The 22956-nt window shown below is 39.8% G+C and overlaps 1 protein-coding gene across 3 annotated transcripts in view; it reads right to left on the minus strand.

The window, feature by feature from the left end:
- Window positions 1–8: 8 nt before the first annotated feature.
- Window positions 9–22956, minus strand: part of hmbox1b (homeobox containing 1 b) — a 28720-nt gene continuing 5772 nt past the window's right edge. For 2 of the 3 annotated variants that reach the window (XM_034700049.1, XM_034700048.1), the window contains exons 3-10: window positions 17698–17783; window positions 16895–17005; window positions 13457–13610; window positions 13124–13206; window positions 12009–12104; window positions 8637–8731; window positions 7911–7994; window positions 9–6199 (exon numbers count right to left, since the gene is read on the minus strand). In XM_034700049.1, coding sequence (XP_034555940.1) covers window positions 6056–6199; window positions 7911–7994; window positions 8637–8731; window positions 12009–12104; window positions 13124–13206; window positions 13457–13610; window positions 16895–17005; window positions 17698–17783 — 853 coding nt within the window. In that variant the 3' untranslated portion in view covers window positions 9–6055. The remainder of the gene's footprint in view (window positions 6200–7910; window positions 7995–8636; window positions 8732–12008; window positions 12105–13123; window positions 13207–13456; window positions 13611–16894; window positions 17006–17697; window positions 17784–22956) is intronic. The other variant, XM_034700050.1, reaches the window with a different exon arrangement.

A 22956-nucleotide genomic window follows, 5' to 3' on the forward strand; every position in this document is an offset into this window, starting at 1 on the left:
ACAGAGAGTCTCTTTGATATAGCTTTATTCTCTTTTACATTATATATATCAAACTAAAATAAACACAAGTTAAAAAAATGAACAAAGAAACTGTACAAAAAAAGTATATATACTACATCTTAATTACAGAACAGTCTACTGTCCAAAAAAGGCACTAACTTCTGAAATGGGCAATACAGTAATCTTGAACATAACTACATTTGAGAATGATACAACAGCATTCAGTCCTCTTATTTAGAGCTTTATTGGGATGAAGATTGGGGAACACAGGACATGTAGACATGTTGACCCTGACGCCACAACAGGACACCCCATCAGAGTAAGCACTACCACTTGAATACGACGACACCGGGTGGGGAAAGCCGCTTCAGTCTGCTATTCAAACATCCGTCAAAGCGCAGAGGCCTTACTTATGAGCACCTGTAGCTTCCATCCCATAATCAATGCAGTCAGGCTTAGTCGCTCACAGGAAAGACTGCGGGATTACACTTTTTCCAAGCAAACTGGGCTATGGCATCTTTCAAACAATAAGGCAATTTATTGAAAAGTGTCTCAGAGAGAAAATAATCTCTAAATGTACTCTTTGTGGTCTTTTCTGTCCACGTCACTCATTTCACAATATGTAAACATACCATATTCATAAGACAAGAGCCCGTCACACCAAACCCCATACTCAGAGAGAAAACAGAGTGCCTGTCGTTCCTTTCTTTAAATCGTGTCTCAACATTTACGCTTAAAAAGAGAGGGGAGCGAGTCAATTCTGGAATCAACATTTCTATTTGGGTCTTTGTAGGGCTGGGCGATAATTCGATAATGATAATTATCGTGATATAATTTTTCTCAAAATGATTATAAACAAATGTTTGATAAAAGTTTGATATATTTAAACCTGTAATTACACCTCCCAACCACTGGAAAGGGAATGGTGCTAATGAGCTTTAAAAGCTAGTTGCCACCAAACATTAGACAAAAGAAGAAGACAGCATTGAACAGCCAATCATGCTGCAGGTTGAGAGGTAGGCGGGGCTTAAAGACATTTGGAGCGGAATTTAATCAGAGCTGAAACAAGCGACAGCAACATGGAAGAAAACATAGAAATCTTACTTACTTAGCACCGTCAGAAATGATGGATTCAAGCAGCTTATCAGAAAACTAAATCCAGGTAAAAACTAACAAACTGTCTGGTTTCTTCAGCTTTCACTCAGGAGCAAAATTCTGCCTTTAAATTTAAAGGAAATAATGCTTTCATATTTATCGTGATAATTCTCGATATCGACCGATAGGAAATATTTTATCGTGATAACATAATTTTCAATATCGCCCAGCTCTAGGTCTTTGTCTCTAAAGGAATAGTTCACCTCATTATTAAAACTTTCATTTTGGTCAGTGGTTCATTCTCTGCCATTTTCTTTAATATTTGTACAGCTCACGACAAAAAACACATTCAATTCACGCACACAATCCATCCACTTATCTATCGTTTCCAGTAACTCTGATAGTGCGGTAATGGAACGAAACAGGACTCTACATTTTGTGTTCACACAAACAGAATTTGAGTAAGAATCGAAGAATGAACAATGTTATTGTGTTTGTCGTCATTGATTGAGTCAGGTCTCTAAGGCATATTTCAGTGCAGTTTTCAAGAGAGGTCGACATTAAAGAGCGAGATTTTGAGATGGAGTTTGGTGTGGCGTTATTTTAAGGAGGACTACAAACACTGGGGCTTTTAATGGCGTGTGAGCCAGCTGTACTGAAATGATTCTCACACCAGCCCTACAGTGGGATATTGATATTCCAAAGGAAGGCTCAGGGGAGGGAAGGTTACATTTTTAGCTTAGTCAACAGCGATTTCAAATAAGGTGCATCATTTATTTTTCACAAATTAGCTTACTACCTCAGACGCAAAGCCGGGGGCCGGGGGAGGGACTATTCTCTAGCCGAATGAGGGATGGCACAAGAAAGATACAGTTTGATCATGAAAAACAAGTAAAAATGATAAAGCATTATTAATTTAACAATAAAAGCAAGTTTCATTTCAAAACATATGCCATTCTTTTTTTTTTACATTACCATAAAAAATGAGTATAAATACATATTGGTTTCATCTTTCAACCCTTCCTTTTTAAAACACAGGTCCCAGTATTGACTCACCGCGTTCTGAGCTTCAAACACACTGAAGCAAAAGATTCAAAAAGAGCTTGACAAGACTAAAGCCCAGGGTGGGGAGCTGTTCTACAAGCAAAATCAACACAAATGTCCATATGGGACTATTTGAAGAGAGGAAATTCAGTTATTTAGTCCTGCTTTGTAGAATACTCTTCCAAGACCATCACAAAGGCAGGGGTACCTTTAGACCAACTACGGGCAAAGTCTAACTTTTGCTTTCATGCCAAGTCTTATGTGAGAAGATCAACACCACGGTCCTGTCTTTGAACTCGACATTAAGCTACTGTCAAAAGACCTTTTCTTTTGTTCAAGATACAGATTTGATGAAAACAGAAAATGTAAAGCATTACACTTTCCAAAGTTAAAAACATCTTCTACAGTTCTACAGCTCACTTAATACCAGTATGTAACTTCTATGTATAATCCATAACAGAAATAACTCTGGTTTACAGGCGTGTTGAGTAAATCTGCTTCACACTAAAGCCTAGTTCATACTTCTGCATCGACCTCCTGCTACATACTACCTACAAATGTAGTATGCAGTATGTACTACATACTGCGTTTGAAGGGAGTATGTAGTGATGTCTGTTCTGTTGGATCTGTTATGCAGTACGCTGGGTCAGGCATCGCTAGATCTCCAGTTCCAGAAAGCGGAAGTAAACAACAGCCAAGCTGATAGTGAAACTGCTTCTGTACGTCAGCGCTGTGCATTGTGGGAAACAGTACCCGAGGAAGACTCATCCAATGCTTACTGAGAAATGTTCACGAATCAGTTCGACATCCGGGGGGTTTTGGCATACTGCAGATTTTGCTCTTGTTCACATACTACATACTGAATTTTGGCCAAATCAGTACGTACTGCATGTGTAGCAGGCGGTTTCTTAAACAGCTTTTTCGACGAAACGACGGGGACCACAAGCCCTGTGATTGGCCCACTCGATGACATTGCATTTCCTGCTTTTACAGCACTTCCGGAATAGCCATCAATCTGCCGTGCATTTCATCTCCTCTGGCAGGAAACAGGCGACACAACTATCAGAGACCATACTGCCCCAAGCGTTTCAGAGGAGTACTTCAGGGCTATGTGGATACAGTTTTCCCTTTTCCATTGTGGCAGTTTCAGGGCCGGTTCGGAGCCGGTGCTCAATTGAGAACCAGTTTTTTGTGTTTCTACTGCCAGAGAACCAGCTCCTGGCCAGGAAAACAGGTTCCAGAGCAGCACCAAGTCTTTGCTGGTCTAAGAACGGCGAAACGCTTACGTCAGGGGCGAGGGGCAAGGTTGCGTGACCAAAAAGACAAACCAAACGAGTTTCCGCCATTTTCCTGCATTGAAAAAATAACAAAGAAGAAGCTTATTGGATTCCAAGACTAAGCAGTGGTCGGTCGAGGAAACATCATGTGATTATGAAAAGCCAGGAGCAACACCAGCAAGCATGCTACGTTGTCTGCCATCGTTGTTGTTGTTGTTGTTGTTGTTGTTGTTGTGAGGGAAAGTTCGTACTATTGCTACTTTGAAAATCGGTCTTGTGGAAGTGACGTTATGACGTGGCTCTTCCACGGGCTCAAGCGGGTGGAAAAGCTAATTGGAGCCGAGTTGGTTCGCAGGTTGAACCAGCTCCGAAGCAGCGGGAACACCAGCCCGGAACTAAAACCAGGTTCACGTTGGTCAAAAAGGGGTAATCCTCAACACAGAAGTATGTTGTCCGAGTTGTCCACTTTCAACGCAGAAGTATAAACCAGGCTTCAATGTATAGGGAACAGTAACATTAGTTTAGCATAAAGATAGAGGTGAAGATAAACAGATAGCTCTCTCTGAGGATAAAGTGTCTTTTTATAAACGCCCCAACATACTTTAAATATAAAAACCTCTCATGAAGTCATTGTACCTCGCAAAAAAAGTTTCAGCATCTTTACACAAAACAGTGAAATTGCCCTTTTTTGTATGGCTTTAGTAAAACAAATATAAAATGTGTATCTCTGTGCTTTAGAGGTGCTACAGCACATGTACTCAATCTCTGTGTTAGACTACCTGTTGACCTGATAATCTTCATGCTAAGCTAACGGTCTTCTGGCTCTAGCTCCTTTCTTACTGATATCAGTGTGACATTCATCTTCTCACCTGACTTGGCAGGAAAGTGAAAACACCCGTTGACCCAGAGAAGTGAACTGTTTATTGAGCGTGTTCACTCTGTGGCCACATTTGAAGATGTCAGGTTAACCCTGAAGCAACATGCTGAAACGCACCCCTCCTTCAGAGTGATGCTCTGACCTTTGAGGCTTTGTAGACAAATGAAAGAGAAAAGTCACTTTAGAAGTTCTTCTGATTTTCTAATTGATTCCAGTGCTGGTTTAACCTTACTTGATACCACTGGATGAAAACACATCTGAAACACATTCTTTAAGCTATCACAAAGAGGCAGCATCACAGAACAAATAGTGAGTAGCTTCGGGGGTATGTCATCATTAAATGTCTGCTTACTAATACCTACGTTCACTGATACAGGCCTGCTGTAGTGTCAAATCCACATAAGACCTCATACTGGCTCAAGTTGCTTCTCTTAGCATGAACAATCTACGTTTGCCAAAGCAGTCAGTAGAGGTGACTTTGGATGATTGCAGACAATGTTTTCAAGTCTTTGCTAGCCTCTTCGCTTTTTGCATCTTATCCTTTGGCATGTATGACATTTAAAACAGCACAATTCCCCTTATCACATAGCTTAGGTTTGCTTGATTATCACATTGACCCTAAATTTATTCTCATAGCCTTGAGTACTAGACAATAGTGTCACTGGGAGGCTAAATATCAAGGCAAAATGATTGTATTCAGCCCAAATGGCTCATGATTACAGAGGGAAATGCAGGCGATAGAACTCAAACCAGTGTTGCTGTTGAATATAAACCTTACCTTAACTCTGGCATTTTAAAAATGTACTATAAAGTGTCTTTATGATACCTGTTGACACAGAGGAAACCTGCTGTATGTGTACTGTATAAAGTAAAGGTGTACTTAGCTGTATGAAATTAAGGCTGTTTCTTGCTTTTTTAGTGGTTTTCATTCAACAGCAGGTCTTCAGTAGAAGACAACCGGACTGTCCAGTTTGCAGCCACCTGTCCAACCCTCTCTGTGCAGGAGGAGGAGAGCAGGAAACCCTTACAGTCCACCTTTCCATCAGACAACAGCTGGTGGCTGCTTTACTTACAATTGCACAATGAAAAGGGCGACTTTCAGGAGTATGTAGGTCGGCAGGTAGGTAGGTAGGTAAGGTAGGTAGGTAGGTAGCGCACAATGAGCTGAGTGTGACTGAGAACCATAAGAACCATATATATATTCTATATACATGTTATTTTTTCTGAGGTTGATTCTGAGGTTTGATAGACTGAGGATTGGCTCAGACAACCAGGCTAAAGAGGGAAGGAGAGGGAGAATAGGGAAGGGGAGAGGAGAGAGAAGAGGTATCCTGTGAGAAGAGAGTGTATACAGCGGAGAGGGGGGAGTTCCTGGGAGACATGATCCAACTCCAGGACCACCCTTTTGGGCATTAAAGGCCTGGATTGCCACCATTTTTCTTCTTTCCATGAAACGTTTTCTCAGAGGTTAGAGGACATGTAGTGACCCATTTCCGCCAGCTGTGTCAACACACTGGGTCGGGGTTGGGTGGGGGTGGGATGTAATAACTGTTTACACGTTACAGGAGGAGTGAGGCCGAGAGAGATGGAACCATTAACACAGGGCGGGTCGAGGGACTGATTCAAAAGGTTTACTAAGAAGCATTATTTGGTCTTTTTTTTTATGTTAGCCCACTGTTTTCCACTCCTCCTCCTTCTTTTCTTTCTGCTCTTGACTTGTCATATCTCTCGCCCCCCTCCTCCATCTCTGTTCCTGCGTAGTTCATTCGTCCTCCAGGCACTCCGTCTTGATGTCACTGGGGGCTCCTCCAGTTCTGGACAAGGCCAGGATGGTGTGGTTGACTGCAGCCATCTCAACAGCCAATGAGATAGGGTCCTGGTGCTCACTGTGTGCTGCACTGTCATCCTGGTACAAGGATGGAAAGAAGGAAAAAAATGAATTCTACTTTTGTTAATTGGTGGTTGGTTAGTTGGAAACATTTTCTGTCCAAACTGTATTTCCCTTCTTTGTTTTTTCCCGCCATGCTAGCCAACTAAGTGTTAGCTACACTCCAACCCCACGCCCTCCACACAGACCAAACACAAACTCCAGCAGCCTCAGAGTCAGGCTGATAGATGTGGATCAGTCTCACATAGAGGGGTTTTGCCTTTGTTAAGACAGATGTTGCTCAAAAGATGCCAAACTGCAGACTATGTTGTAACTAAACCACTAACTTGTTGAACCAGCTGCATGTTAAGCAGGGTTGACCATGACCACCAAGGGGTTTATACTATGAATCGTGTTCAACATACCCCAGACATCTTTTCCCAATCCAGCTTTAGACAGGAGAAGCTAAGCTGCCGTGTTTGTGCTGAGGTGTTTAGTCTTCAGGAAGATTCTCCTGAATTTTTCAGACAAGTATGGATCCGCACTTATCGGGGGGTGTCGGAGAAATTCAGGAGAATTTTCAACAAACACAACATCCAGGTTTATTTCAAGCCCAGAAATTGGTTTGTCCCAAAGACAAAACAGCTCAGCACAAAACTTGTAAATGTAATATCTTCAAAAATAACCAGTTGTAACAAATGAATGGGTGTATATGTGGTTTCTGGTACTTCTGCAGCCAGCCTAAAGCGGATTCCCAAGGTACAGAACTTTACAGTACTTCCGGCTTCAGAGGTTGCCGTTTGCTGACAATTAAAAGCCCCAGCTAAACTTAATGTCCATAACTAAGCAAGTAAAACATGTTAACACATTTATAGAGAAAGAAACACACAAATTTAAACTGAGCAGCCAAATAAGGTCATTTCAAAATATATAGAAACAGTTTGGTCTTAAATCATTTCCTGTCATACTTGGAATCGTGCTGTACACTGCAGTACAGAGGCCATGCTGTGTCCCTCTGTAATAATGGGAACTTCCACTTTTTTTCCAGGACATGCAGCTCAAGCCTTATTTCATATAACATTATATCATGTATGTAGTCATCATGAGTAAATTTAAGACTGCAGAGCTCTTGTATTGTATTGTATTGTATTGTATTGTCTGGATTGATAAGACAGCTGAAGAGTGACAGGCCATGTGGGGAGTGGAGAGTGGGGGAAGACATGCAGCAGAGGGTCTTGGTCACGGTCAAAACAGCGATGAAGACTAAAGCCCCCATACATGGAGTACGTGCCTAAACTGCAAACTCTCATTTAAGTCTCCTATTCCAACCATTTCAAATATGCTCATGGAACCAGTTCACATCTTTTCAATACATTTCAAACCTGTTTCAGCAGAATGACAACACTGCACAACTTCTATAGACTGCACACAAGTAGCCTGTGTGTAGTTAATAAGTAGTCTCATACAACAATACTGAAATTACTAGTTTCGTTGTGAGCACTTACTAGAGAGTAAAAATAGTAACAAGTGACTCATAATTCAGTCTGTGATTGATATCTGTAACACATACTAACAGGTAGAACAGTCTGTGCATTGAAGAAGTGATATTTCTTTATTTCTGGTTGTTTCAATGGAACCTTCATTGTTATAAACTGCTGAGATTACAAGAAAGTTTCAGAGAGAGAGAGAGGGCGATGTTGATCTACAGCTGATCCCACCCTGATATCTTATAGTTTAACATTTGAGTTACCTGTGTTGGTGAGGTGGGCTCCAGTCGGTAAAGACTGAAAGGTCGGCTGAGAGGTCTCTTGTCAAAATAAGGCAGGTCACATGCCTTGAAGAAAAAAAAAGGCATTTTTAGTATGATTAAAAAAAAATCTTGAAATATTAATTCATTATTAAATATTAAATAATTGAACATGTTCGAAACTACTTGTCCTCATTCACACCGATCAGCAGGTGACAACAACACTGGACATCAAATCCACTTTAGCTGATTGAACTAACTCTTTTCACTTTCAGTAAGCGTTGACCCGATGAAGGTTTCCATGGTGCGCAAAAGAAAGATCAAGTGTGATCGATTGTTAATCACTGAGTTTGAGCAACAATGCTCCAATCAAAATCATGTACTTTCTGTATTCGGGGATGGATTTATTCACCGTCCATTCAGAGGACTTTCAATATTCTTCAGCATGTCCTGTTGTATAATGTAATTAGTCTAAAAATACATGAAATGATGTCATATGTAAATGTAACATGTAATGTGCCCATCCATTGGTTACCTTTCAAAGAATGGTTGTCAGGAAGATAAAGATGAAAATCACAATCAAAGAAACAGACACAGTTCAGAAGGACATTAACCCTGAAGCTGACAAAGTGATGTGACCTTTCTCCTGAATTGGACTTGTCTTTAACAGAACTGTCTAGAACATAAATCTGTTCTATGTGTCCTTTGGGATCCTTCGTCACTCTCTACCTGCTCTGAGAAGTCATTCCCATCGATGTCATCGCTGTTCGAGTGTCCTCCTGGACTCTGGACATCGATCCCATGACTCTCCAGGATTGTGGCTTCTTGGAGGAAGAGGATGAATTATTAGATTTAGAATAAATGACAGATAATACTCTTCATTACTTTGATTTTAAAGCGGTGATTCCCCAACATGTCTACATGAAGAGATTATGAGACAAAAAAAAACAATGGAGAATAATTTTACTTAAAATAGAGAAACAGTTTGATGTCATTCTCTTCAAGACAACAGCTCTGCTATACGTTCCACCTTTATAAGTTTACATTATGACCTTGGCAGACATCTATTAATTCAACTGTCATTTCATTACTGATGTTAGACCTAAAGCTAATTAAATATATTTTCGGGCATTTCTACTCCCCCCTTTCACAACAGAAGAAACATTCATTATAAGAAAAACCTCTGATTCTGAATCAGTCTAATATCACTGACAGATTACCCGAAAGACAGAAAATATCATTGAACTATGGTACATGGAGTTTATTCATATGGCGCTCTCATTAGATGTCACATTCACTCATTCACCCCACATTAATACACTGATGGAAGAGGCTGCTGTGTAAAGCACCATCAGTATTGATTAATTCCATTCACACACCAAGTGTCTCGCCCAAGGACACTTCAGCATGTGGAAGGTCAGACCTGATCAAATACCTGATCGAACCCCCAACCACTGAACCGCAGCGACCCGTGAAACCCCAAGATGATGTCACACCAAGAGGGTGTACCATGAAGCAAGATGAAAGGGTCTTTTGAGCCTAAAAGCCAGAGTTTTCAGCGCCACAAAGCGGTCTTTCATTTAAGAGGTTAGATCACAATAGTATCCTACTTGAAACTCATGTTCAGTGTTAGGGCTTTAAATCTGTTGTGTAGTGCCGTTATTTCATGAATTCATGCCTGAAAATAATCTGGATCATCAACTGATGTAGCAGACTATGACCATTTTTTGATCCATTCAATTACAGTAGGCTAAGCCTACGTGTGTTGAATTAAATGTATATTTCTATCGTCACAAATACCTCCACTCACTCTCAGTTTTCAGTTTGCTTCAGGTAAAATTAACTCCTAACATTTCAGCAGATCATCTTTAGGCCTACAACCCCTTGACGACGGTTATTAACTTTCAAATCAATCTGGGGGAAAGAGTTCCAGCAAATTTTGTTTCTGCTTGTTGACACCATAGACTGTAACGTGAGGTAAAACTGTTGGTTTCCGGTCGCATCAAAACAATGTGGCTAAAACGTTAGTTTCAGTTAGCATGCTAAATCAGCAAGATACAGACATTCTCATATTGGATCCTGTCCAGCAATATTAGCAAAGGCAGCGGAGCAGGTGAGAGAAACTTTAGGTTAGCAATCACTACAAAGAAACTTAAACCATGAGCGGTGGTGTAGATAGCAGCAGGGTTCAAAGTTGTGACATTTTCCTCGTTTTAGTTCAAGGTGTGTGAACTGCAGAGCTCAGAGAAGAAGGAGAGCTGAATGAGGACAGTTTCATGTTAAATCAAACGAAACAGGAAGATAAGAATCCATCGACATGGAACGATAACTTCGGTGGAGTCACTGGGACTATTCTTTAAACACTGTAAATATAAATAAGTGGAGGTATCAGATGTAAATGCAGTTTCTGTCTCCACTGTTAAAATCATGTATACTGTTTACATGCCAGAGTTGTGCTGTGTTTAGTTGTCACATTAGAGATAAACCATGGCACTCTGGGAATCAATATATAATTTACAAGGTGACGCATTATTCTCTGCAGGTTTCTTTTCTTCCTTAATTGCAGCAGCTGTACTGATTTTTTCTGCAATAACTTTCATACATTCATCATCTTTTCTCATTATGTCTGTCTGACTGAAGCAGACGGTGTGTGATTGTTTCTCTTTGTGCTGATGAAGGGTCAATTGATGTGATAGATGTTGTCGTTCAGACTGAAGCAGATAGCCTGAGTAAACAGAGAAAATTGATAACCAGCTCTGCGGTACCTCATATCTCTACCTCAACTTTGTCGGGCTAAAGTCGGGCCAGCTTACTCAGAGACAGCCTGGGTATGTTCGATTCATGGAATCATCCCAGATCTGTCAATATGTGTCGAAATGCCTCTGCCAACCACTCATATTGCACTTTACAGCTAACAGTATTTCCCACAGACTGATGAGGTAGCTGTGCAGCAATTTTGAAGAAACTCAATTTATTCATAAACAGGCCTCTCAGTGTGTGTTCACAGTTTGTCAGTCAGCTGTAAAAGCTGCAGCAGAAGGCTGCGGCTAGGCTTTATTTCCATTTTGGCTGAATCTCAGAACATGAACATGGTCCAGATAAGGTTACCTTTTATATGTAAGTTAGCACTGTGATCTAGTCAGAATAAAGAGCTAGTATTGTGACAGTGAAAACTCTGGCTTTTAAATACATTGATCTGATGTTTCCCTTTAATCTTGCTTGGTAGTCCACCTTCAGCTCTTTCTGTGGTCGTTTTTTGGTGCTGCTGCATTCAGGCTGAATGCTGCTACTCTGCCACGCGTGGATCTGGAGAGTGACTCCGCCTACCTTGACGTCACATGCATCTATAAATATGGCAAACAGCCTGTCAAGTGGAGAGTGATTAATGTGTACTTTCATTTTTGTACATGTTTTGGTTAGAATTAACAATGGGCCACACGTCTCTTCACCCTTTTACTAGGAAGAACCCTGATGACATTGGGTTAAAACTTTTGGAGAGAAGGGGCTAAAAGCAGGAACTAGGGCAGCAAACATGCTTCTATGTGAAGCGGGTGTAACACCTGAACACGGCACTCTAATTAAGAGAGTTGGTGAGAGAATATCAGTTGAAGTAGTCAGCTTAAATGATAAGTAATGAAGAAGTAGGTCTAAATTGTAGGCTAAAAGTAATGGAAACATGGTTGAAATAACTAAACATAATGACCAAAAAAATGTTAAGCTCTTTAGAACAAAGAGTGGTGGGTAAGTTGTTTGAAAGTTAAAATTCTGATTGTCCAAATGAGAAGAGTTTGTTTAAAACATTGTAGTAGTAGTAAAAATAATCATTATATAAAAGCTGATATATCGCATCTGGATTAGGAGTTTGGTGAAAACTTATCCAGAGGTCCTTTTAGAGATCGGGTAAACAATCATTGGCCTTATTGCAGAGAGAGGATGAATCTATGATCAGCAGCTCAATGCATAAGAACGCTTTTGTACCGTAATTGGTGTTAATTCATTTTAAAAAGCCACGTCATCAAAACAGATGTTATCTTTTGTGCAGTGAAAATCAATGAAACAGTCTGAATGGGAATGTATGATCCTATCCAGAATCTACATTACCAATGTTAGCGCGTCTCTTGATCTCCTTGCGACGGTTGGCAAACCAGTTGTAAACTTTCAGGGAGGTCACCCTCTCAAGATCCGACAGCTTCTTTCCTGAAACAATAACATGATGATCTTTATACAGCCTGTATCACTCACTCATTTATATTAAAAAGGAAAATAAACTGAATTGAAGGAGGCAGATCAACAAACAGTAAATCTTCATTAGTCTCAGAGTGAATTTAACATGCCCTGCTCACAAAACAACCCCAGCACATGTTCAGTTCAGCATTTTCAAGAATTATGATAGATTATCCCACTTCCTTACCTAGATGGTTCACTGTGTAAAATGTTGATAAAGTTAAATTTATCGGTTTGAAAAAATGAAAAGCTTATTTTTAATTTGAAATAGTGCAAAGACAACAAATCAAATGTTGTAAATGCTAATTCGAAATTTAACGCCAGGAACACATTTTAAAATAGTTGTTTCAGGGACAACAAAACATGAAAACAAAGTTTCGTAATGCTAAAAAAAACAACCTGCAGGAACATCTCGCAACTTATTACAAAAATGTGCAGCTTGTAAGGGGACACCAACGAGAGGCTGGGGTCCCTCAGAAGAAAAAAATGAGGAGAAGTTCACCACTCTGTGAGAGACTGAGTAAGGAAGGAGTTCTGCTATTCCAGAAAAATATAATCTGAAGAAATATCTGAACAAAAGGGACACGGCTGATAACTGATAGTTGATGGCAGAGATGTTCAGGCCCTCAGGTGGCACTGCATTAAGAAACAGACATGGCTCTGTAATGGAAGTCACTGCATGGGCTTAAAATGACATCCCAAAATGACTGTCTATGAACACAGTCACTACATCTCCTGCAGGGGTCAAGTGTTTCACTTGTATTAGTCTGTATTGATACAATATCTTTTGTACTAATCTGTCTAAGTGTGATATTTTACGAAGTTGTTTGGATAGGAACAATACTCAGGGTTATAATTAGAATACTGTCATAACATGCAGGAGTATTTATTACCAGCAGATCAAGCTATCATCTGTTAAAGATAGGAACAATTTTAAACCATTCCTCCATTCCTCCACTGTGTTGCACAGATTCCTGGTTTCAGTCTCTTACCTGGTTTCTGAATGACAGCATTGCAGGCATTTGCTATCTCCTCCCTTTTGGCCTCATCTGGGTACTGGTTGTCGTTGAAGTAGCTATAAATAGCAGAAGAGTCAGAGTGATTAAATTAATTTCACTACACAAGGACAATGTCAACATACCGTAGCTTCTATGTTTGTAATGTATCCAGTACAACCCAGCCAATATTGTGACTGGATTGCAAGAGGCATAGGCTCATTGTCCAGCCCAGGTTAAACTCCATGTGGAAATAACAGAAGTTATAAAAGAAAAATGTGTTTCTCCTCTATAATTGGCTGCTCTTCTGCCTCTTCGACCAACACTCACCTCTCCATCACAGCCAGGCACTCTTTCCTCCAAGTGAAGCGACTTCCTCTACGCAGCCGGAAGGTCCCCGAGGCAGTTGTGAGGGGTGGTGGAGTTTGCCTCCACTCCATCTCCTCCATGGGTAACGGAGCTGGCCGCATGTTGAGAGTGGCACCTGGGGAAGGAGGTTGATGCTAATGATGGCACATGTGCTGAAAAGAGTGGAGCCACTAAAGTGTTTGGGATAAAGAGTGTGCTCCATTGTAATCATAAATTGTGCAGTAAAATAAATCATCATAATAATGTGTATCGCTGCTGCTTTTATAAGATAAACAAAAACCAAGCCTTATGCAAATGTCCCAAAACAATCTGATTATAAACGCGCCTGAATAGTGCTGACTAACACTCTGCTTTCTCAAATTATGAGCTCAGCAGAAATCAGCTTTCATTTGCACTCCAACTTACAAAAGCTAAAAGTTTAGATGCACATGCAGTTTGTCACGATTACTTTATCTGACGTGACAAGACATGACCATTTTGCTCTGTAACAGTTCAGGTTATCAAAACAGCATGAATGAGGCATCAGTTTTCTCTGCAGCAGTGACTGAGGGTAGTGTGTGCGCAGGGCTGGGCTGGGCTGAGCTGAGCCGAGTCGGGCTCAGTCTGGCCATAAATAGCATAGAGCACTTTCCACTGCTGTCGCTGTTGGCAGGGCTCCACTGAGAAACATGCCGCAGAGGACAAGGCGTGGGATGCCTGCTGCCCAGCTATAGGTTGACAAAGCTCACGCACGGGTTTACGTATCTGAAGGCAGCATGAGGCGTGTTGTTTCTATTGTTAACCATTTACAGTGGAGTCTTTGAGTGAGTTTGTGAAGTACAACGTTAACCAGTGTCTCAACTATTTAACCGTCCTTCTAGCTGCAAAATCTACATTCATCTCTTCAAATGAGGAAAAGATAATGTTTGTTTTGGTTTGTGTACATGTGAAATCTAGTTTTCAAGACAAAAGAAGTAAGACATCTGACAGGCAGATCATATTAAGCATATTATGATTATGAATAGATTAGATATTGAGACTTTTAAAACTAAAAACGTATTCATTCAGTCTGGCTTTTATGTAGGGTTTAACAATATCATTACTTACTTTTTACTATCATATTGTCTTTAATGTTGTTTTATTATTTTAACTGTTTATTTTATTTGTATTTATTTATTTTTTAATTTATCTATTCAGTTTTATTGATATTTTTAGCCTTAACATTATTTTCAACTTTTATCCTTACTCCTTTTTTAATTGATTTATTTTAATTGTTTTTATTCTCAATGTTGATTTGATGCTTTAACTTGTTTTTTACACATTTTTTATTGTTATTGGTGTGTATTAGTCTCTATTTAAGTCTATTTTAAAATCCATTTCTGTTTTTTAATAAGTCTTGCCATTATTTTTTTTCTGCTTCTTTCTTCTTTTTCAATCACTGTAAAGCACTAGGGTTGCATTTGACTTGCATGAAAGGTGCTTTATAAATAAAACATGATTGATGATTGACTGATATTAATAATCATTAATTCAAAACCACTGTTGCAACAAGGACTACTACTACTACTATCCATCTCATCACTATCATCACTCTCTCTCTCTTATTCTCCTCTATCCCTCTTTCCAAGCCCAACTAGGTCCAGACATAAGGAGAGAGAGACCCTGTTGATGATTGAGCTTGGTTGTCGTAGATATGTTGGTTGGATTTGGTTTACGTATTGATATGATAAGTTTGCACTTCACCTCATTTCTCATTTATGTTTTGGTAGAACTTCCTCCCAGAACTCTTTGGTTCTGCAGATGTCTCTGCATTTTTCTGTTCTGAACCTCACAGAGCCGCACACATTTTCCTGGTGACTAGCCCTTACGTATGTCTCACACAAACACCGGCCAGAGAGCTTTCTGTTTTTATGCCCCTAAGCTATGGAACCCTCTGCCTCTGGACATCAGAACGGCGAGCTCTCTGGGTGTTTTTAAAAGTAAACTTAAGATTTACCTTTTTAATCTAGCTTTTAATTTGGAGTAATTTATTTTTAGCCCTGGAGTGCATTATTATTATTAAAATCATTGCTTTAACATTAATTTATCTTATTTAATTATTTATTCATCTATTTATTTCTTGTATTCATCTGATCTTTTGAACACTACCTTATTTTTAACTTGTCTTTCCACTCTTACTTATTTTATCAATTTTACTGTATTGATTTTATTTTATTTTTAAGTGTTTTATTTACAATCATGCCTTTTATAATTTTACCATTGCTGTTGTTTTGGGCTGCATGTTCTTATGTATGAAAGGTGCTATATAAATAAAGTTGAGTTGAGTTATGCTTTCTTATGTTATAAGGAATGTCTTGATGTTATTAAAGGTGTTTTTGTTATTTAATGACAAAAAGCATACAGCTTTCAGATGCCCTACAACCACTGTTAGGGGGTTGCACTGCATTACAAGCAGGGACCAGTAAAAAAAACAGGATCTATTTTATTATATTATATTATATATTCTGTATATTCCGAAAATTGTTATATTTTTGGGCTTTTTTGCCTTCATGGATAGGACAGCTGAAGAAAGACAGGAAACGTTGGGGTGCAGAGAGTGGGGAAGGACATGCAGCAATGGTTGCAGTCGGGAGTTGAACCAGCGACCTTTGGACTGTAGCCTCTGTATGTGGGGCGCTTAGACCACTAGGCCACCAGCGCCCCAGGAAAATACATTTAAAGATGAGATAATAGGGCATGGATTTGGCCTGATGGCTAAATTGCACACCCATGAAGCGGTTGGCCCAGGTTCGATTCCAGCCTGCGGCCCCCTCCCGCATGTCACTCCTCCACTCTCTCCCTGTTCCCAGCACTATCCACTGTCCTCCCCACTCTAATAAAGGTGCAAAAAGCCCCAAAATATATAAAATTATATATCATTAAACAATTATCGGAATAATGGTGCCCCAGATAGAGCTGGTTTTAAATGTTTAAAATTGATATGTATCAATACATTGCAAAAAAAGTTTTTCAATATCCTGTGTGTATGTGTGTGTGTGTGTGTGTGTGTGTGTGTGTGTGTGTGTGTGTGTGTGTGTGTGTGTGTGTGCGTGCGTGCGTGCGTGCGTGCGTGCGTGCGTGCGTGCGTGCGTGCGTGCGTGCGTGTGTGTGTGTGTGTGTGTCAAGTAAGAGGAAATTGCTAACCGAAGAACATGTTTAACTTCCTTCTTATGCGATTTTTACATTAAGCTTTAAAACTCTTCAGCTTTTCTTCGTTCAATCTCAACTCTGCCCAAATAATCAGAGTGAGACTAAATCAAACATCCACACCCCACCATTGAACGGATGCCTCCCTGCCTTTCCTTATTTCCCTTTGGCTTCTGTATTCTAAGCAAAGGGTCAAAGAGCAGCAGTGCATGGGGTGAGAAGACTAGTATGTACCTGGTGATGTTTTCTCCAGCGTGTACCAGCGGTAGAAAGCCCTCTTCTTCTGCTCACTCAGGTCGGAGCCGTGCTGCAGCAACCAATGGGAGATCCTGCTCTGGCTGATGCCTGGAAAGCAGCCAGACTTCAAATTACAACAGAGTGTTTTCTTGCATCAAGTTTGGGTACCATCTGCTGACAAGTTTTGGAAGAATTCGAGAGAGACAGAAGGGTAACTAGAGGGGGAACGTGTGTACTCTCTCTCTGAAGCGTATTTCTTCTCCAATCATTTGCCTTTGACACAAGCTTTGGATAATACTTATGTTTAAAAGGACACTTTGTAAGTAGTTGTAATCAGGGATCAAATGTATTGAGATGGTACCATGTATGTTGTAAGTCTTTGAAACACACCTTTCAAAAGTACTGCATTAATTTTGTGAAATCACACCGTCTATAAATATATGTGTTTAAAGGTTTAACACGTGAACGCAAGGTATCTGTCCTCAGTGCACGCTGAATGTTTCAGGTTCCCACATTACTCTACTGTTAGTCGAATGCTGGTACGGTCATGCGACTAAAAAGTGAGCACAGAGAAACGGTCGAGCTCAAGAGAGGAGTTTAAAAGCAGATTTAGAAAATGTCTGAAGACGTCTTTGGTAGATTAAGAACGTGTATTAGAAACTTCCTTCTGATCTTTCTGTTTCTCCTAAAATAGAATTTCAAACAGAGGGACATCATTTAATCAGAAATAACAGTGCTTGATGACAAAGTGAGAATATATAACAGCAGCTTGTTTTCAGTGTGTCAGTGTTGCTACATACCTGTAACTTGTGCCACCACTGCCTGAGAGATCCTCCTGTTTCCCAAGAACGCTTTGATCTCCTCTTTTACCATGCTGCTGTCTCTCCTGCACACACAAGTGAAAAAACAGAATTCCAGCTGGCTGTAACACAATATGGGAAGCAAACTCAAAATACAGAGCTGTTTTTTTTCCACAGAGGAGAACATGAGATATGAAACAAACATGAAGCACTTTGAAAGCTGTGACCTTTTTGTTTACAAATGTAACCCAGTGGTTCATCTTTCACCACAGCGATATGAAAAAGGAAAGTATTGAAGGTTTATGTGAATGGGAGACTATTGTAAAAGCAGGATTTCAGATTTTCTTATTTCACTTCTGACATTAACATTAAATGAACAAATCTGGTGAAGAAAAGGTTGGGACAAAAGGCAAAAAACAGTGAAAAAGTTGTGTAATATTTAAAAAAAAAACACCCTAAAGAGCAAACTCTAACTAATGAGGTTAATTTATAACTGTTAGTAAAGTGACTGGGTATAAATAGGACACTCCAGAGAGACTGAGTCTCTCAGAAGGAAACATGGGAGGAGTTTCAACACTCTGTGAGAGACTGCGTGAGCAAATAGTTCAACAGTTTGAGAATAATGTTCCTCAGAGTAACATGACAAAGAATGAGTGGATTTCTTCATCTACAGTACATAATGTCATTAAAAGATTCAATCTGGAGACATCTCTGTACAAAATGGACAAGGACCAAAACCAAGACTGGATGGACCTGATCTCCGGGTCCTCACGCAGCACTGCATTAAAAACAGACATGACTCTGTAGTGGAGATCACTGCATGGGCTCAAAATCCCTTCAAAACCACTGTCTGTTAACACAGTTCATCACTACATCCACAAATGCAGGTTAAAACTGAACCATGCAAAGAGGAAACTATATATAAACATGATCGGCGACTTATTTGAAACCGAGCCCGTTTAAGATGGACTGAGGAGAAGTGGAAAACTGTCCTGTGGTCTGATGGATCAAAATCTGACGTTCTTTTTAGAAATCATGGACGCTGTGTCCTCTGCTCTAAAGAGGAGAGGGACCATCCGGCTTGTTATCAGCACACAGCTCAAAGCCAGCACCCCTGATGGTATGGGGATCATAAGAGTCCATGGCATGGGTAGCTTAAATTAAGGCTCCATTAATGCTGAACAACATATTCAGGTTTAGGAGCAACATATGCTGCCACCAAAACAATGACTTTTTCAGAAAGACCTTACATATTTCAGTAAGACAATGATAAACCGCATTCTGCACAAATTACAACAGCATAGCTCTGTAGTAGAAGATTAACACTGTGCTAAACTGGCCTGCCTGCGGTCCTGACTCGTCACCTATTGAAAACATTTGTAGCATCATGAAACTAAAAATACGACAAAGGACACCCTGCACTGTTGAGAAGGTACATTTTCAAACAGGCAAGAATGGGACAGCATTTCACTTTAAAACCCCAGAAACTAGGGTTCAATTCAAAAAGGATTCAACTATCTGATTCACCCTCAAGTAGGAAACTCAATTAAAGTGCTGCTTTGGTGCTGGTTATATATCTCAATACTGGCTGTTTAGCTTTAATATTTAAGTGTAATCATCCGAACACAGATCTGCTGAAGTCAGGATGATGATGACGAGAGTATGGATTGTCAAGGAAATCAAAAAGCAAAAACCACAAGGGACTGGGGCTACTAAATATCTAAGGAGCACAAAGTGTGATAATAACTTTTTTCTTCATACAAGCATGGGTTTAATAACTTTATAGTGTTAGACGTCATATTGTGAGCAGAATAGGCTGACTTAACTTAGATATTTTATATAGGAAACTCAAGTTGCACTCACAATCAATAATGAAATACACTGCACAAAAACTGCTTTAATTTAGTTTTAAAAAAGATGTGTTGGTTTTAAAAATGATAATTTAATGTGTTAACATATAAGTAATGCACTGAATCAAAATGAAAAAGTCGTGTTCTTTCAACAAAAGCAAACTAGGTCTATCAATCATTTTGAGTAAACATCATTTTAATATGTGTAACTGATATACATATTTTTTTCATGTTAATCCAACAGACTTCTCTTATTTCCAGAAAGATAAAGCGACACTGCTGCAGCTGTAAGAGAAAGAAAAAAAGGGTGGGAGAAAATTGCTGCTTGAGTCCATGTGTTTTAGTTTGAATGTGGTCTAATTAGCCTTTTGAATATTTAATAATATATTATGATATTACCACAGGTGAAAACTGGTGGAAAGGTATTGAACCTAATATTTATTTGTATTCAGGCCTAGATGTAGTTGAGGTGGAGAAAAGCAAAGTTAGAAGCAGCTGCAAATTAAAAACAAACAGAAGAATAAAACAGAATCTGATGGAATGTAAGAAGGGATGTTGGTGATGTGAGGCTTGATAAGAAGTGGTCTGAAAATGATAAAACACCCGTTCAGGGTCTAAAAATCCTCCTCATGTAAACTTAACTCCTTATAGAGTAACAATAAAAACACCAGTGGCTGTATTGAGAAAACGTCCTCAAACAAAGAGTAACTTCGAGGGAAGAAATTCTACAAAAATTCTTGTCATGGAATCGTTACGTTTCCTGAGAATTTCTCCTAAAAGTTAAGACAAGATCTGTGTGAAGATAGAAGTTATTATCAAAGTGTGTCTTAAGAGAGCTCCTAAGGCGAAAGACTGTAAATGACGAGGACTTTTAGACTTTTAAAAGCTAAACACTTTAGCACTGGCTTCAATTCTCAAGGAGCAAGGAGCTGCTGCCTGAAAACGTAGATATCCCTGAAAAAAAACATGTACATTCCAAGCCAGGAACATCAGCTGCACTTTTGTTTATTCAAAGAGATTTACCTTATTTGTTTTCATATTTAATACTTTGATTTTGGAATCTTTCACTTTCCATTTCTTTATAATTGTTCTGAAATGTTCCCACAAGGTGTTTTTGCACAGTCATTTGAAGGTTTTTTTTGCAAGGTACTGAAAAAAAGTATGCAGTGGTTTTATTTGAGTTTGTTTACAAAGAAAATACAAGAGAAAAAATATATCGAAACTGTCCATATCTGAGAGTTGAAATAAAGTAATAGTTAATAAAATTTTGAGTTCAATCCATTTTTCTTGAAAATCATTAGAGAATTGTGAGTGAATCGTATCACGAACCAAAAATTGGGATTTGAATATAGTGGGTTAAGTGTATCCTTACACCCCTGGTTAGCACCGTCAAAAATGAGGCATTCAAGAAGCTTATTAGAGTCAAGCGGCAACCTCCAGCCGCAAGAATTGAAGCCAATGTGAGATGTGTTAGAAACTGCAGTTTCTCAAGTGTTCGCTTGAGCCTGGCTCCAGAAGTACCAGAAACCACATACACACTCATTCAGAAAAGCTGATCTTTACAGCAGAAATAAACATGTTTACAGTTTGGTACAAACGACGAGTGTAGTCTGGATAGCTCATTTCTTGATCGGCACACACTGTACGGGGGTGAATTTTTCATATGCAGCAATTTCAAAGATATTTAGATTACAAGTTTTCCATTGTGAAAGGCACAGCTGACTTGACTGACAGGCGGGAATGCTGTAGCTGTTGGCGAGGAGGCTCAAAGCCCGCCTCTTTACGTCACACTAGCTCCACAGAAGTTAGTTTGAGTTCAGCATTTCCAATATGGCACCCGCTGACTATTGGCTTCAAAACAGCGCTCAGGAACAGATGGGTGCTTCACATATACTATGTCCATTATTTATACAGTCTATGATCAAACAACTAAATCCAGATAGAAGTTAACAAATGGTCTGATTTCTTCATCTTTCACTGAAGACCAAAAATCTGCCTTAAAATTTAAATGAAATAACGATTTAATATTTATAGTTATGGAGATCGACTGATACGAAAAATTTTATTAAATGATATCGCCCAGCTCTTACAACAACTTATCTTTTGGCGTCCATGTTGCCTTTGATTCACAACGTTGTTCCCCATTCAGTTACCACTTGAACTCCTTTCATGCTCACAACTCCAATACACAACTTCATGACTTTATGAGCTCCATCTGAAGGCAGCATAAGTTACCTTCCTCTCTTTTCAGGGTCAACAGACTCAGGGCTTTAAACCTGCTTTGTAAAACGTGTCCTCAGTAACCAAATAAATCCTTAAAAGAAGATAAGTGTTAAATATCTTCTGTTAAATATGGGTATAGAGGGCTTGCATGCCATCAAATACTGGTTTGATCAACATATTACAGTGTCTCAACTTTTTGGGAGTTTGGGTTTTATACATACACAGAAAAAAAATGTACACACACACACACACACACTTCACACAGAATGTTTCCATTTTAGAAAAATGAAGCATGCTCAGACTTGCAGGAATAGAGGGTGCTGAGTGAACATGTGCAGTCACACAGTGTACCCACCCTGCTTTCTGGCTTCCAGCCCAAACCCATACATACATACATACCCTGCACTATACACAAACACACACACACACACACACACACATTCACAAGCTTATGAAGGTCTTTGCATAAATCCCTCTTCTGGTACAGATTGTGAACACCTGTCAAATATGTAAACTGATCAATGCACACACACCCATACGAGTCGTCCACAGTGTTTTCTCTGTCCGCGCTGCCATCAGCAGACGTAAGCTGCACTCTCACTCAAATCATATACATTTTCAACATCCTTTCAAACCACTCTGGTTTCCAGGCAGATTCAAAATGGATCTCATCAAAGTCCTCAATGCTTTGCTAGCATATTTCTGAAGCATCATGACTCTTGACATACAGCATCAATATCCTCCACACTAGCCTCTTGTGGTGCGGCTAAAATTAGAGCTCAAAAACGCTGCCTGTATCGGCACAAGTGAATCAATGTAGCACAAGCTGCTGAACAAGACTGAGAGAAAGGGGAGGAGGGGGGGTGGTGGGTGTGCTAGATGCCAGCTCAAAGGCCAAACCCCTGCAGAGACGGAAATGTGCACTTAAAAGACAGAAAAATCTGAAGGGCACTGTAGAATTGTCGGCAAGCAGAAACCTTGTGTCACGCCCCCGCAGCCCTGCCAAGAGAGATGCCGGAGAGTCCTACAGGCTGAGGACGCAGGCTTTTCAACGCTTCTTAACTTCTCGGGCTGTCTAAAGAGGACATGTAATTTAATGCAAAGGCAGCCTGAATGAGCAACCAGACAGCCAGCGCAGTACAAGGATAGAGCCTGTGCTCTTCATGTCTATTATTATTCTGACTGT

This window comes from Notolabrus celidotus, chromosome 13 (assembly GCF_009762535.1).
Source record: "Notolabrus celidotus isolate fNotCel1 chromosome 13, fNotCel1.pri, whole genome shotgun sequence".
NCBI classification, from domain to species: Eukaryota; Metazoa; Chordata; class Actinopteri; order Labriformes; family Labridae; genus Notolabrus; species Notolabrus celidotus.